Source organism: Sturnira hondurensis, unplaced genomic scaffold (genome assembly GCF_014824575.4).
Source record: "Sturnira hondurensis isolate 20B ecotype Veracruz unplaced genomic scaffold, ASM1482457v3 Scaffold0016617, whole genome shotgun sequence".
Classification (NCBI taxonomy): domain Eukaryota; kingdom Metazoa; phylum Chordata; class Mammalia; order Chiroptera; family Phyllostomidae; genus Sturnira; species Sturnira hondurensis.
In genome coordinates this window covers 4111450-4126859 of record NW_028089248.1, presented here as the reverse complement: position 1 = coordinate 4126859, position 15410 = coordinate 4111450, and the positions used below count along the sequence as shown (strand labels likewise).

General features: G+C 57.7%; 1 protein-coding gene across 1 annotated transcript; it reads right to left on the bottom strand.

Moving 5' to 3' along the window:
• Nucleotides 1-6689: 6689 nt before the first annotated feature.
• On the bottom strand, nucleotides 6690-10070 carry CBLN1 (cerebellin 1 precursor). Its single transcript, XM_037066293.1, has 3 exons — nucleotides 9807-10070; nucleotides 9561-9680; nucleotides 6690-8283 (listed from the first exon to the last, which is right to left on the bottom strand). Exons 1-3 carry the CDS (start codon nucleotides 10068-10070, stop codon nucleotides 8086-8088), a joined length of 582 nt encoding a protein of 193 aa, XP_036922188.1. The 3' UTR covers nucleotides 6690-8085.
• Between the last annotated feature and the right edge of the window lie 5340 nt (nucleotides 10071-15410).

Here is a 15410-nt window from a genome sequence, read left to right as displayed (position 1 = left end):
ACAGTAAAGAAGCAAACAGAGAAATGAGCACCTGGTGGGGGGGGCAGTGTACTTAGAGCCCAACTGGTGACGTCACTGATGTCCCTGAGTGGCCAGGGCCCCAGGGAGAGGTCAGGGGTGGCCCGCTGGCACCCGGAGGAGAAGGAAATAGCCACAGGAAACATCCAGGAGGGGGAGGGTATTCCTCCCCCCAGGAGGGTGAACGCGCGCAGAGCTTCCGAGGCAGGAGGGAGCCTAGAATAGCCTAGGAACTGATGAAAACCCAGAATGAGCCACTCTGCACTCGAGGAAAGCCGCAGAGGAGGAGCTGTGAGGGGTCAGCAGGCGCCGATCACCGGATGGTTTTAAGCAGAGGATTCTTGGCTTGGATCATGTTTGAGAAGCTCCCTCTGGCTCCTGAGGGGAGGGGGGGGAATGAATTTGGAGGAGCCAAAAGAAGACTCACATCACGGCTCTGAGAGCCAGTCACAGGCTAGCTTTTTTTGTGGCCTGGGGTAAAAAGGCAGGATTCCAGGGACAGTTTTAAGCTGGAAACAGGCCCGAAGACTCCCAGCTACGGCCCCAAGAATCTTGCCTTTCATAGGCTTCTAGTTGGGATGGAACCCCAGAGGTCATGCAGGGGCTCCTGGGAGAACAGGCTTGCTCCTGCCCTCAGCCTGGACCCCAGCTTCTCACGACAGACAGGGACAGCCTTAGTCCAGGCAAAGAGCTCTCCAGCCCGTGGCCCCACAGAGCACTGCCATCAGTCATATTGATGCAGGAGATTATTTAGGTCCACCGGCTCGCAAACCTGCCAAGCACATTCCCAGGTGGGAAGCTCGGGGAGCCCAGAGGAGAGGGCCGAAAAGCACCAGACAGGCAGACACCACGTGATGGATGAGCCGGAGCCTGCCCCCAACAGCCCAACTGGTACTGCTGACGGGCCCTCTCCCCCGGCACCTTCAGAATAAGTAAACAATCCATCTACCTGAAATGAACTCGGAAAAGAGAGAAAGAGACAGGGAGAGAGAGAGCATTTGGAACATTGCTGAGACCTAAATGGACCAACGTTGACCAAGATGAGTTAGTAAAATAGCAGGCTCCTCATCAGCTGCATTTTAATTCCATATTTGGAACCACTCAGTCATTATAAAACCGTCCGAACTGCTCAGCGGAAGTACACATTGGGGAGTTTATTTTTGAGTCTCTCCAAATACAAAGGCGAGTCTACCCAGCACAGGATCTGGGCAGAGCGCACAGCATCCTTTCAAATGAGGAAGAAAGAGATGCCCAGGGCCTCTCCTTTGTCCGTGAGTTCCTCTTCCCCCTTTGAACGTGGCCCTGACAGTCTGCAGTCATTTCTGAGGACAGGAGACAAGCTCTTGGAGCCTAACCTGAGGAAACAGGCTGCTGCTGGCTGGCAGAAGCTTCCAGAGAGCTCCATTGGGCTGAACTCCCAGCAGGACGTGGGTCTGTGGAGGAAGGGGGAAGGTTGGGGAATCCTTGGGGTTTTTTTTTTAGATGGTTCCACGTCCACGGTCTGCCGCAGAACCTGAAGCAGCGAAGGGACTTCAGAGGTCGCTCAGTTTTCTAGAACACAACCCCAGAGACTCCACCCACGACTAGCCACAAGCCCAAGTCTGCCTGGGAAATTCCAGCTCCCCCATGGGCCCAGCCACTGCGTGGATGCTGTTTGCATCTTGCCACCTCGCTGGCCCCACAGAAAAATCTCCTGCGCTCTCTGCACCTCCCCCCATAGGCACCATCAGCAGCGGCTTCCACCCCGCTCACAACCACAGGCCTCAGGGCTGGATCCAGCACTAACCAACCACTCAGCCAGCCCCGAATCCTGACCTGGGCTGTTGGGGGAAGGGAAAGGTGCTCCTACCCTTTAAAGGAAATGAAATAAGGTCCCTGCCCAAAGAGCTGACAGTTTGTTGCAGGGGGTTAGGGGGTGGGGCAAGCAGCATGCAAGAGCCACTCCAATTCAACTCCGTTGTTTTAAAACAAACGTGGCTGTTCAGGGGGGCAGGGCGGGATGCTGGGAGCAGGATGCTGAGCCTGCACCCCAGAACCTCCCCATCAGGAGTCCCAGCACCAAAGTCCCGCAGTTCCTCTCCCAGTCATCCAAGAAACGTTGCATGCTCCCAGCTCCCCTCCAGGAACTGCGCTGGGCTCTGAGAACAGAGCTGTGACAAGGTGGACAGCCAGGCGGGTGCCTCTGCAGTGCTCAGTCAGGGGGACCAGCAAAGGTGCCCACAATGCGACCAGCCATCCCGCCACCCATCTGCCCACCCACTCGTGTGCGCACTTGGTCATTCATCCAGGGAACCAGGCACTGGGCACGGGTGGGGAGAGGAGCTTTGCCTGGGGCTCAGGCTGTGACCTGAACAGGAGAGGTCAGGGGTCAGCAGAGGCCAAGGCCCTGATGGGTGGTGGGGGGAAGGGAAGGCCCTGCCGACAGACAAGCAGAGTTCAAGGGAAGCCAGGGAGGTCACAGGGGAGCCTGCTTGGGTTGGACGGGGTCGTCCATGGCCCCTCCCCTGCACTTCTCCCCCAACTTCCTCACTGTTGAGCAAGAGGAACAAAGGCCTCCTGGGTCTGGGCTGTGGCCACACGACCCAAGTCCTCCCTCTGCAGCCGTGAAGCCCTCTTTCCTGACTTCCACTGTCCGGGTCTCCTTACAGCTGCCAGAAGCGCAGGCAGCCTCGTCCAAGCCTCGAGAGGACCTAGCGACAGATCAGAACAACAGCCCGTCCGTCTAAACAGCCTCTGTCTTCTCCCTGAGTCCGGGCTGGGACCTCCCGGGGAGTGGCTGAGCACAGAGTGACATGGGCGGAGCGGAGAGCGGGCACAGGTGTCCGGGAAGGTTTCCCTGCCTGTGTATGTGTGTGTGTGTGGGGGGGGGGTGGTTGCTGGGAGCTCTTCCGAGTGAGTCAGCACTCTTGTCAGCAATGGGGGCAGGGGACCCACTGATCCGTCCAGGAAGTCCCCCTGAAGGGCAGGTGCCCTGGCCGGGTCCACGTCCGGCCGTCGTGCCAGGCTCAGTGTGGGTACAGCATGATGCAAATGCCTGCTCTGTGCCAGGCACCCAGAGGCCCTGGACCGAGCAAGATGAGAAGGTCGCCGCTCCTGCTTTGAAAGGGGCTCACCCCCCCCCCCGAAGGGACACAGACAGGCAGATGGGGCTTAAGCTCTAAGGGGGGGCCGTGCAGACACCCAGAGAGCATTCACCCCCAAGGGTCGGTGGCAAAGTGTGAGCAACAGGAATGGCGAGGAGAGATGCTTCGGGGGTAAAATCCCCGGTTCTGGAGAAGAAATGGAGGGGGGTGGGGAGAGGAGTGTTGGGGGAGGGGAAAGAAAGACCACAGGATCCTCTTCCGAATTCCCTCGCTCCGTGTCTTTCCCCCTCTCTGGTTTCAGCTTGCCCATCGGTTACATGTCCACGTGTGTCCTGCTTCTGTGACAGAGGGGTGGCCAGATGTCCACTGCTCCTTGTTGTTGCCACCGTTTATTCAGCACCTACTACGTGTGGGGCCATGCTGAGCATTTTCGATCCCTTTTAGCATAACCTGAGCAACGGCCCTGTGGTGAAGGCATCATTGTCACCAATTGAAATGCAAGCAAACTGAGGCTCGGAGAGAGTGCGCTGTACCTACCTCGGAAAAAGACCCCCGTAATCGCCCCAGGGACTCTCATCCCCCATGACGTGGCTCACAAGCAGGAGCGCCTGGTTCTCCCTCCAGACTGACCTCCCGCGTGTGGGCACTGCTGCCTCCCCCAGGGCAGGGAACCGTTTTCCCTCTTCTGTGCCAAAGCCAGTGTCGGTGAGCAGGGCAGGCGGAGTGCAAGCTGGGAGGTGGGCAGGGAACGGGAGGGGGCAGCTGAGAGTCTGGGACGCCTTGATGAGGGATTGCCAACTGGAGGAAGCCCTAGATGTCTTCCAGCCCAGACCTCACATCTGGGGAGAGTGTGTTTGCAGAGTGTGGTACATCAGGCCAGAGGCCCAGCCCAGGTGGTGATCAGGACCCCTGAGTTTTTCCACTCTCCTCTGTGTGCACAGAGGCCTCAGGCCCCCAGCCTGACACCCCAGCACCCGTGGAACCATCCTGCCTCCTCGCCCTGCCCCGCATTCTCCCCACCACTACCCCATTAAGGCAACAATTACGGAGCAGGGTGAGGCTCCCTCTCCATTTGGGTCATTATGCTCATTAGGAACCCGTCCTCCCTCCGGGCTGTCAGCACCCGCGCTCCCCCGCAGCTTGGAGGGCGCACTCCCGGCTCGGCTAAAGGTGGAAGCTGCCGCGAGGGAGAGTCGGCGAGGGGGTCGCGCGGGAGCGGGGCTGCTCGCGGGGCTGCTCGGCAGACAGCACGGCCCACAGTGACCCAGCAGCGTCAAGGATCCAGCGACGGCCCCTGAGCACGCAGAAGCACAATGCACCTCTGGGAAAACCTAGGCCTAGAACTCGGGTCTGGGCTTCTTGGGTCCTAGAAACCTCTCGGATATTATCCACCACCCCCCACCCCAGGAGAAGCAAACCGAGCCTCAGAAAACTGGGGAGCAGAGGCAGTGTGGTAAGAGAGACCACAGTGTGGCAAAGAGGGTGACTAGGAAGGGGTAACCACTATTCCTATGGGGGGCGAGGAAGCCTTCCTGGAGGAGGTGACATTTACTCTTAAGGCAGGAGAAAAGGGAGTAACTAAGGTGAACTGGGCAGGGGAGGAGTCTTTCAGACTGAGGGTGAGGCTGAGTGAGGGGGTGGTCTTGGAACCCCCCAAAACTCCATTCTGGTTGGGTTTATTTGAGATGAAAGTAGGAGGCAGGGCTCAGACCTAGAAGGACCTAGAGGGTTCTAGATACTAAAGGGAGCCATTTGTGAGGTGCAGGTTTCAGGGTGCCCCCTTCTCTCTCCCCCTCCCAGTACCCAACACACCAGCCGGAGCACAATTTTCAGATGAAGGCCGACTGACCTGCCTCTGGCAGGGGTAACCATTGCCCCCACCTCTGCGCCACTGAGGGAGGTGGCCCAGCTGCAACAAGCTGGCCCAGAGAGGCCTCTAAACTCTAGGTCCCTGGAAGGAACCCCACCCAGGCTCCTGGGAGGCTCAGACCTGAGGGTGAGGGCAGACTGGGGGCGGAGAACCCCACACTTCCCCAGAGCCCTCTGGGCCAGCTTAGCACTTCTGGGCAAGCACCGGCTGGCCTGGGCAGCCACCACCCTGTGGGACCCACTGCAGAGCGGAGAGATGGCCTCACCCCACGCTGAGGAGGGGTGCAGCGTGGGAAGCAGCATCTGCCCTGACTCCCCAGACAGGCCCACCTCCCAGGAGGGGCGGCCTGTTCGTTGAATGGCTTAGATCCCCAGAAAGATCAGAATTTTGCAAAGCAGAGGAGAGAAAGTGTACTTCAACTTGAAGCAAAGAAACAGCAGGGGCAGACTCATGAAGATGGTAATGGGAGATGGGCACCTTGAATGAAGAAGCAGGTAGAAGAAGGGGCTGGAACCAGAGTGGGGAGGGTGGCCGGGGCCCAGACCAGAGGTGTGGGAGAGCAGGGGTTCCCCAACCCGGCTGGAGCCAGAGCAGAAGCAAGGGATTACCCTCCCCGCTCTGTCCCACCTGAGGCCCCTGCGCTCCCCTCTGTGTTCACCTCCCAGACCCAGAGTAGGTGCTCTAAGGGCGCTTCAGTGCCTGGGGGCACGGGCTTCCCCTCGGCCTCCAGCCCAGGCTCAGGCCCAGCGTTCAGAGGCCTGGAGCGAGCGAGCGTGCGGGCGCGCGCGCCGGCCGCAGCCAGGACTCACTAAACCCAGGCAGAAGAGCTGAGGGCCCCCCAGTCAGGGATCAGAGGACGGCTGGGACCTCGGAGCAGGAGGGACTCTCAGATCCCTCTCTGTCTTTGTACAAGTGGGGCTGGAGAGGCAACTTGTCACAGTCACCCAGCTGATCTCCACAGGAAGAGGGGTGATTACCCACCGGCCGAGTGAGCTCCAAGCGCCTTCCGGGCACAGCCTCCTCGGGTGGTGGCTACAGTCCCTCGCGGAGAGCACCTGCGACGTGGCGCGTGGCTGGCAGGCTGGCTTCGGGCGAGCAGAGCGGCTGGGTCCAGCTAGTTCCGCTGCAGCCCCTCCAGCTCTCCCCACCTTTCCTCCCAACCGGAAGAATGAGGAAAAAATATTGTTAAGTGTCTCTTTCTTTAAAGAATCGTTTTTAAAAATTAAAGCCCTTTAGGGCCGCTATTCCACCTCACCTTGGCTTCCCTGGCAACTGACTCGCGCGGAGGGGAGCTGAGAGGCGCGGGGACAAAAGCACTCCGGCCCGGTGCCCACTTCCGAAGTCCCCGCTGATCCCCCTGGGCCGGGGCGCTAGGACTGCGGAGCGCCGGCTGGGGATGCGGCCGGGTCTGCGCGCGGAGGAGACACAGGGTCCGAGTTCCAAGGGTGGCCGCTTGCTCAGTGAGTCTCTCAATCAGGGCAGCCGCAGGAACAACTCAAGACACGTTGCTTATTATGCTATTATTCATTTCCCCTTCTCCCCACCCTCCAGGAGCTAATTACCTTCATCCCTGAAGGAAAAAAAGGGGGCCTCTAGCAAGAGCAGAGCCGGAGGGTCCCATTCAAGCCAAGGCTCCCACCGCGAGGCTCTTCGCCGCCCACCCCCTTTCCCGCGCCCGACCTCCCCTTTGCCGAAGCGACTGGGTCAGAATTCCAGACTTAAAACGGTGTCGTTTATTTCAATTTTGCTTTCACATTATGTCCCGATACAATCAAAACTCCTGGACGAACCTCTTGATCAAAAGTCCCGCGAGGAGCGCCAGTCCTGGGCGCTCGCGTGATACAGAAGGCAGCCCCGGGATTCAGAGCGGTGGGCCAAAAACGCGGCTTCGGGAACCGAGGAGCGCACGGCGGAGACACCCGGGGCAGAGGCGTGGGCAGCGCGCCGCTCCGCGCAGACCGGCTCCAGCTCCTCCAGCTGGGAGTATTCCTGATGCGTGTGGACTTTGAAAAACCCAAACTTTGCTCCCGGGCCGGCAACCCCGCCTGGCCTAGAGAGATTTCGGTCCAATTTCTTACGTTTGAGTCAGAGCGGGGAGCACAGGCGAGTTCAGGGCTCGCCCCAAGTCCGGCTCAGGCTGGAGCGGCCGCGGCTTTGCGCTCCGGTCGCATGCTAGCCGGTCTCCCACACTGGGCACCTCGCCCTTTCGCACTCGGGCCCTCAAATCTCACAGCTGGGGAAGAAAGCGGTTTCGGAAAAAAATAAAAGTCCCACTCCAACTTCATTGGATTAAAGCAAATGTAAATCTTGGCTATTCACACGTATGTTACAGAGGACGAGGGAGCGTCCCTCCTGGCGGTTGTTATTGGAGCCATGGGACACGAGGGCGTCGACAAGCGTCAGAACACCAAGCAGCCTTGGATTGCACGATCACTCCGAATAGGACATAGAAATACGGAAGTACAGCCAGTGTCCACTGGGGAGAGTTCTTCGTGTACAAATGATAAATATTTTTCTATATATATTTTAAACCAGTCACCACTAAGGTGTGTCCTTTATCTGCTAACAGGCAGCCGAGGACACAAAGTATCTTCAGCGAATTAACTCTTGAGCGGTGTTTTTAAGGAGAGCAATACTTGCCAAATTAAAACTACCTCCCCCATCAAAAAAAAGGGAAATAGAAACTTACCCCCTGTCAAGTAAAATGGGGGAGGGGTGTATTAGGTTTCAGCAGGGGACCTCAGAGGAAGATATTTCACGCTACACAGTGAAATACAAAGTTTCTTTTCTATAAATCGTAGGGAACATGAACTTGGGATAAGAAACAAGGACAAGGCTGTGTCTCTTCCTTCATGACTGCAACTGGGACGGGGAGGTGAGCTTTGTTTTGGAAGTGGGAGTGCGCAGAGCTTAAGTAGAATTCCCTTCTAATGAGTAAACGGACCAGCGATCGTCCGCCTTCTGAGTGCACACTTTGCACCCCATACGGTGGGGGGAACGTGTGGGAAGGTTCAGGTCCTGCTGCCTTCTGGTCCTCTACAAGTCAGCCTCTTCCTCACTCCCCCTCCTGCCTGGCCCTCTCCCTGCCTCCATGCGGGGTCGGAGGTGAGCCAGTCAGAGGGGAAACACGAGGAATCCGGAGAAGGTGGAGTACTTCCAGCCCCCCATCAAGTTCCCCCGCTCCAGCTTGAGGTATGCTCTGTCGCCTTTCTCCATCTGGATTAGGACTCCGTTGCTGGCGGCCTCCCGGGTCACGTCCTGGTCACCGGCGAAAGCTGAAATCACGGGCCACCCGTTTAACATAAGGCTCACCTGAGAAAGAGAAAAGCCCGCCTCAGAGTTGCAACCTAGGCGGCACGGAAGCGGCAACGGGGACTCGAACCTTCGCGGTGTGGCTAACAGCACAAAGCAGGGTGCGGGCGGGGGCGGGGAGCATAGGGGCTTTGCCGGATTACTGCTGGGGGCCTAATGGGGACAAAGGGTGCCCATCTGGGTGAGAGGAAGGCCTGCCCCCTAACCGAGTCACCTTCATTTCGCCAGCAGCCCAGCGAACCCCGAGGGTGCTCTTTCATCCAGGTGAAGGGGTACGTGGGTGGTTTAAGTGCCGTAAGATCGTAGTCCCCTTCCCTCCTCCCACTCCTGGGGCTCAAATGGAAACTCAGACAACTCTGCGCTTGGCCCTTCTGGGAAAACAAACAAAAACCCTGGTTCCCCCTGGCCCTGGCTGCCTGGCTGGACGCCAGTGGAGACAGTGGAGAAGCTGCGCAAGGCTTTTGGCTGAAGAGCAATCTCGCGCAGGGCTACATTCTGTGCCTCATGCCCAAACCCCAGGCTCAATTCCCATCCAGCTCCAGGCGCTCTCGCCACCCACCGCCGGGTTTTGCCCTTGCGGTAGCCTCGGCAGCCAAAGGCCCTGCTCGCGTGCCCAGCAGCGCGGTCCACCTTCTCTCTCAGCCGAAAGGAACCCTAGACACCTTTGGGAGCCTTGGGAGTCGGTGACAGCTGGCTGGGGCAAGACTGGAGCCAGGAAGGAGCGGCACCGCGCTCCTTCCCTTCTGTCTCCACCTTCACCCGCTAGGGCCCTGCGAAACGCTGATAGTTCCGAAACCCAGAGCGGGTCCGCAAATGAACGCGGGAGGCCCCCTAGAGCGTGGTGCTGAAAGCTAGCGCAAAGGCGTCTCGCCGGCTTCGGAGCAGGAACAAGGGGTCGGGGATACTGTCCGTGGCGCTTACAGGCGGGGGTCAGGGAAATCTTACGGGAGCGGGAGCTGCCTGGGATGCTAACAGCAACCTCTACGGAAAATCCCTGGAGTCTCGTTTCAAAGCGTGAGAATCTCTTTGGAGGGGCCCAGAAGACAGAGGAGGGAAACCCTGTCTTTGGGGAGGGGGGCTGGGTCTCAGGAGCAGATGACAGGGGAAGCAAGGGACAGCCCTAGCCACAGAAACATGAGGCCCTGCTACTCGTTCTTCCGAGCAGCCGGGGCACACGCAGCTGCCCCTTCTATCTCCCACCCGGACACGGGCCCCTGACTCCGGCGGTTAGGAGCCCCTGTCCCGGCGCCAGACCTGACCCTGAAGCTGCGGCTGACCTGGATGGTCTGTCTGTTGTAGACTTTGACCACGTGGAAGTTGAAACTGTAGATCCCTTTGCGCGGGGCGATGAAGGTGCTACGTTCTGAATCAAAGTTGTTCCCGATGTTCACTAGCACCTATGACGGGAGGGGAGGACAAGGAATAGGCAAGAGTCGGTCTGACCTCCTGCCACGCGCCTCCGCAGAGACCTTGGAGAATGTCGGGCGTCTCCTCTACCAGTTCCATCTTCAGGGAGCACTCACCTGGTCGAAGTAGATGATCATGGTGCGATTACTCATCTCGGACGGCTCGTGGTTGGTGCTTCTGATGGCAGAGAAAGCCACCTTGGCGCTGCCGGAGCGCACAGAGATGCCCAGCGCCGTGCCCGTGGGATCGGACGTAGGGTTGGAGTCGCACACCACCAGGCACTTGCCCTCCAGCACGATGGGCTCCGTCTCATTCTGCCCCCGGGCCGGGCCCGCCAGCCACACTGCCCCAAGCAGCAGCAGCTCCACCACGCCCAGCATCGCGGCGCCGGCGCCTACCCCGCCCCCCACCCCGGGGGCTGCCAGCGCCAGCCGCCCCCCCGCCCCAGCCCCGCTCGGGAGCCCCCTCCTCAGCTCCGCGCGCAGGTCCGCCGACGCCGCTCTGGACACTGCTGCTCTTCCTTGCACTCCGGGGCAGGCGTGCCCCCCGCGAGATGCTCCCGGAGCCCCACCCGGGCCTCAGGGGAGCCGCGGCTGCCCAGCCGCACTTGGATGCATAGCCGCTGCCGCTCGATCCTCGCTGCTTCCGCTGCTTCCTGCCCGCACCCGCTGCCGCCGCCGCCGCCGCCGCTCTGAATTATTGATGCAGCCGGCGCTGCAGCCGGAGCGGCGGAGAGCGCGCGCCGGGCACAAAGGCGCGGACCGCGGCCTGGCCCCGCCCCCGTCACCTCCCTGCCCGCCTCCCTCTATAGCCCCGCCCCAGCCCCGGCCTAGGCTCCACCCCCCAGCCAATCCTGGCGCGCCGCGCTCCCCGCCGGGCCAATGGCGACGCTGTCCGCGCGCGGCCACCTGACCCCGGGCGCCGTTGTTATTAGGCTCTGCGAGGCGGGCGGCGCGCGGCAGCGGGGTTGGGCTCTGGCCCGAAGTCCACTGACGGAGCCAGGGTCGGGGCCGCGCGTGCGCGTGCCCGCGCCCTCCCGCCCCACCCGCCGCGGCCGCTCATTCTCGCCTTCTGCCCGCGGCCACCGGTCTCCTTCAGCCCCTCAGCCATTTCGCCCGCCTCCCTCTTCTGCCCGCAGGTAGGCGGTGCATGCGCCCAGGGTCGGTAGTGGAATGGCAGGGACTTGCGGTGCCCTGTGTGGGCGCACCGGGCGGAGGGGAGCGCCCCCCAGCGGGCGCAGGCGCGAGGGGCAGCCGGAGTGCGGGCAGGCCTCGGGATGCGGGCTAAAGGGGTGGTGGATTGCAGGGTGCGTGCGTTCGTGGCGGGGCGGGGCGTGCTCTGTGGGCTCCGGAGGAGGTGCACGTGCTGCCGCCGGGAGTGGGCTTGGCTGAGACTCGAGGCCAGTGTCTCTGAGCTCACCTTGCCCGGCCCGCAGCCACGAGGATGAGACTTGATCCGCCGCCCTCGTTCCCCACTCCGAGCGCCTGCTCTGCGGGCCTCGAGTCGGATCGAGCGTGCACTCATCCATTCGTTGGTTCATTTATTCAGGCCAGATCACTGAGCACGTGCGAAGTGCCAGGCGCTGGGGCGGGCGCTGAGGCTGCGGCGGTGAGCACAGCCAGACGAGGCCTGCCCTAGTGCCTCCTACCGTCCACTGCGCGAAGCAGTAACAAGTACCCTGACGGCGCACGCAGGCTCCCTTACCAGATACCGTTTTCCCTTGCACTAAAAGTCTCCTTGTTTTTTACTTAGTATGTACCTTTATAGTATGACTCACCCCGGGTACCTGCACATCTTTGCCTTGAGTGTAGACACGAAATCGTGTGATTTGTGGACGATTGTTCAAGGGTAATTTTGACCCTGAATGAATTGTTGAGTCAGGCATTGACTTCGAACTTTGCGCGCGCGCGCGCACACACACACACACACACACACGTAGTCACAAACATGAACGTAAAAATACTGCTTTGCTGAGTGACCGGAGAGGGGAGCTGGCGAGAAGGGAAGGGGAAGCTTGAGGGGCGGGAAGACGGAGACCGTGAAGGATGAATGCGGGCGGAGGGAGAGTGAGTGGACCTCTCAGTCAAGTCCAAAGCAAAAGCGCCGCCTGCGGACACCAGGCAGAGGCTGGTTGGGATGCTGTCCGCCCGGCCGGTGGCGCTCTGGTCGCGGCCGCGCGACCTTGAACCTGCATGCTCAGCCGCGCCAGAGCAGATGTGTGGCTGGCGGCGGCCAGACGCGAGCCCGGGGATCTGGAGAGATGTGGGGCGTGGAAGGACTGCACTTCTTTTCGTCCTCTGGGCGTCTGCCGCCCCCTAGGGTAGGTTCGCACCCAAGCCGGGAGACCTGCCTTGCAGTCGCCAACAGCCACGCCTTTCCGCTCTCAACGCCCTTTGTTACTTTGAGACTTTGGTAGCTTTTTGAAGAGTTACTTGGTGTTGGGGGGGGAGAACCCCATCTCTGACCCGCCTCTGTTCTCCGTTCGGAGACCTGCTGCGGTCAGTGGGTTTGGCCAGGAGAAAGGGAAGGGGCGGGAGAGGGGCAGGGATTTTACATTAAATTACAATGACACAAAAATATTTTTCAACTCATCTTTCTGAGACATCTCCAGAAAGCGTTGCCAGCCGCGATGACACCTAGTGTGAGAGCATGAACTAATTTAAGAGGTGAAAGCTGAGTAATGAGGCTGCACCCAGTGTCGCGGCCGAGACTGGCGACTCTCACCGGGGAGGGCACCTGGAGAAACACTCCCGGAGCCAGCGGCGTGCTCTCTCTCAGTGCCCTGGCTGCACACAGTCTGCGGTTTCAAGTATTTACTGAGTGCCCCCGCCCTCCGCCCCGCCAACCCTCTCTGCCGCTTCTTTTCGGGGAGCTCACCAGCGGGCCTGAGATTAGGTAGGGGGCGCTGTAGCCAGCCCCTCCCCTTCTCCCCACAGTGAGGCCTTGGACGGCAGTGAGGGAGCCTGGACTGCTAGGTGGACGCCAGTGATCTTCATCTGGTGTCTCCAGCCTCAGCCTCTGCCTCTCTGCAGCCCAGACCGCGTTCTAAGGGTCTTCTGGACCTCTTGGTTGGTACTCATATATTCCGCAAGCATGTTTAACTAGCCCCTACTTTGTCTGCTTCCTCTTTCTCCCCTTTCTCAGTGGCAACAGCTACACCCAGCTGGCGCCCCCCAACCCCCCTCCCAGCCACAGCTAACTTGACTGCATCTCTGCGCCCTATTGTTCGAGCCATTCTTATACCAGCACCTGTTTGGGGTCCACTATCTCTGATCTGGGCTCTTTCAAGAGCCTTCTATTTATCATCCGGGACTTATTGCAAGAAACACCTCCTGGCAGGGCCGGATACTGCATCCTCGTTCATCTGATGGCTGTCTAGTGAGTGCCTGAGATAGGTCCCGCCGCGTTCCTCCCATGGAAGTGAGACCTCCCCGGCCACCATCTTTCAGATTGATGCCCGACTCTTGGCGTGCTCCATCTCTCTTCCACATAGTACGTGTTCAAAAAATAATAAATATGAATTTAATGTTGAGAGATATGTGCGTTTCCGAATTGCGAGGCTTCGGTGAGGTAGCGCACCCAAGGAGGAAAATGCGTTAGGAACCCTGAAGGCAGTCATGTTTATTTTCAGTTTTGCCATGTCGTTAGACTCAGGGCTCTTTCGGCCGCAGGTGACAAAACCAGTTCACACTGGCTTATTCAGGACTTTATTTGGTTGATGCAAAAAGCCTCTGGGTAGGTCTTCCCCAGTTAAGGGATGGCTGAGTCCACCGTCAAGGTTATCGAGGTCTGTTTTCTGGTCTGGGATTCATGGTCAAGCAAGTTCTTTCTATATGATAGCTCGTAGAAGCCGATACCAGCTTGCTCCTAGCAAGAAAACAAGGACTTCCCCCCCCACCTCCCAGCCTCAGGGTGGTCCTTACAAGGGTAATCTGAGGCATTAGCCCCTCTCTGGGTGAGTTCTGCTGATGAACTTGGATCCATGTGTCTTCTTCCAGAAAAAGGTCTGGTGTTAGCTCTAGACTAGGGAAGTTCTCCGAAGGAACATCAGAGAAGGGGGGGGGGGGTTGGCAGGTGAAAACAGCACAGGTCTGCCTCAGTCCTGCTCAGAGGGTCAGTGGCAGGAGAGTCCACCCCAGAGAATGGGGGCGAAGACCAACGCAGTAGCCAAGTGGAAGGTGCGGATTTGTCTTGGTCCCCCAGGCCTCAGCTAAGTCTGAAATCGGTATCAACATTGATGTCACCAAAGGTTTAGCTTCGATATCTGAATGCACTTCAGGTGGTAGAACGTGGTAAGTGTAGGAATCCTAACATCGTATTCTAAAGGGTTTCTTTATTTTGTAAAAAAAAAAAAAAAAAAAGGTAAAAAAATTGACATTTTATTGGAATTGATTTTTTTCTTTTCATTTTTTGTGCTCCTAGAAAAGGGAAAAGTTTATTTCTTTGTAGATGGGTACCTGAAATTCCTTATTATTCATCAATTAATGAAAATTTGAGAAGGTCTGACATATAAAGGACAGAGTTAGGCCACTTCTGAAATTTAACGCTGTACGGTTTAACTCACTAAAGCTTTTCAGGCTTTTGAAGTATTGGTAAAGTGTTTTAAAACCGTCTGTCTGACACTTTTAATGTGTTGTAGGGATTTGGGGAACTGCAAGATTGTAAATAAGGAATTTATGCTGTTGCTGTTGTACCCTTTATCTCCTGTTTCAAATGCGGCCTTATGTCTTGGTGACATCAAAGCTTCCCACGGACCCGCCCCTCCTCCCCCCACCCCCCACGCCCAACGCATCTGAATCTCCTGCCACAGTGCAGTCTCAGCACTGAGGGTGACTTATATTCACGGAAACCTGCCCACCCCAGGCCCCACCCTGGAAAAAACAGCCCTCCTGTGTTGTTGGAATGAGAGAACCTTGTCAGGAGAGGGGGAATATTTTGTTCCAGGATATGAAGCAAGCTCCTGCTTTCAACTAAGTCAGAACAGGCCCTCCAGCGTCCTGCCCATCAGCCAGCATTTCATCTCGCTTAGCCTTGGTTCAAAGTCCCGCGCAGAACCATTCCCTCGTTTCTGGTTCGTTTGCTCATAAAACAGAAGAGAAAGGCTAGCCCGTTCTGAAGAGTGTTACATTTAGGGTTTCAAGGGTCAAGGTCACTTTAGATGAATGCTGAGATCTAAACCACAACATATAAGAATGATTCTAAGTTGTGCAAAATAGGAAATAATTTAACTTTCACCCAAATCCTGGTCTTTCTGAGTGTTTCTGCATACTCAGATTCGTTTCAATGCAACACTTGCTGTTTAAGTTTTAAAAGTACGTTTCCAAATTACTTTGTAAGTGGACACTTTTATTAAATACAGGAAACTGCAGGGTCATTTTTGAAAGAAGGCCTGGTTTGTGGTAAATGTTTAAATTCTTTTTTAAAAAACCTTGTTCTTTAAAAAAAGATTTTATTTATTCATTTTTAGAGAGAGGGGAAGAGAAGGAGAAAGAGGGAGAGAAACACCAATGTGTGGTTGCCTCTCGTGCGCCCCCTACTGGGGACCTGGCCTGCAACCCAGGCATGTGCCCTGACTGGGAATTGAACTGGCAACCCTAAAAAAAACCCTTGTTCTTAAAAAAAAAAAAAAATCAAATGGTATGTTCAAAATGTCTTTAGTTCTTATGCTAATACCAAATTATGCATCTTCTCAGCCTCTGTTCAGAGAGACTACGCAGCTC

Excerpts from the sequence above, each read along its gene's own strand:
- CBLN1 (XM_037066293.1), bottom strand. The coding sequence starts at position 10,070 with ATGCTGGGCGTGGTGGAGCTGCTGCTGCTTGGGGCAGTGTGGCTGGCG. Across the intron at positions 9,681-9,806 it reads TGATCATCTACTTCGACCAG|GTGCTAGTGAACATCGGGAA; the intron begins GTGAGTGCTCCC and ends CTCCCGTCATAG. Across the intron at positions 8,284-9,560 it reads ACAACAGACAGACCATCCAG|GTGAGCCTTATGTTAAACGG; the intron begins GTCAGCCGCAGC and ends TCTCTTTCTCAG.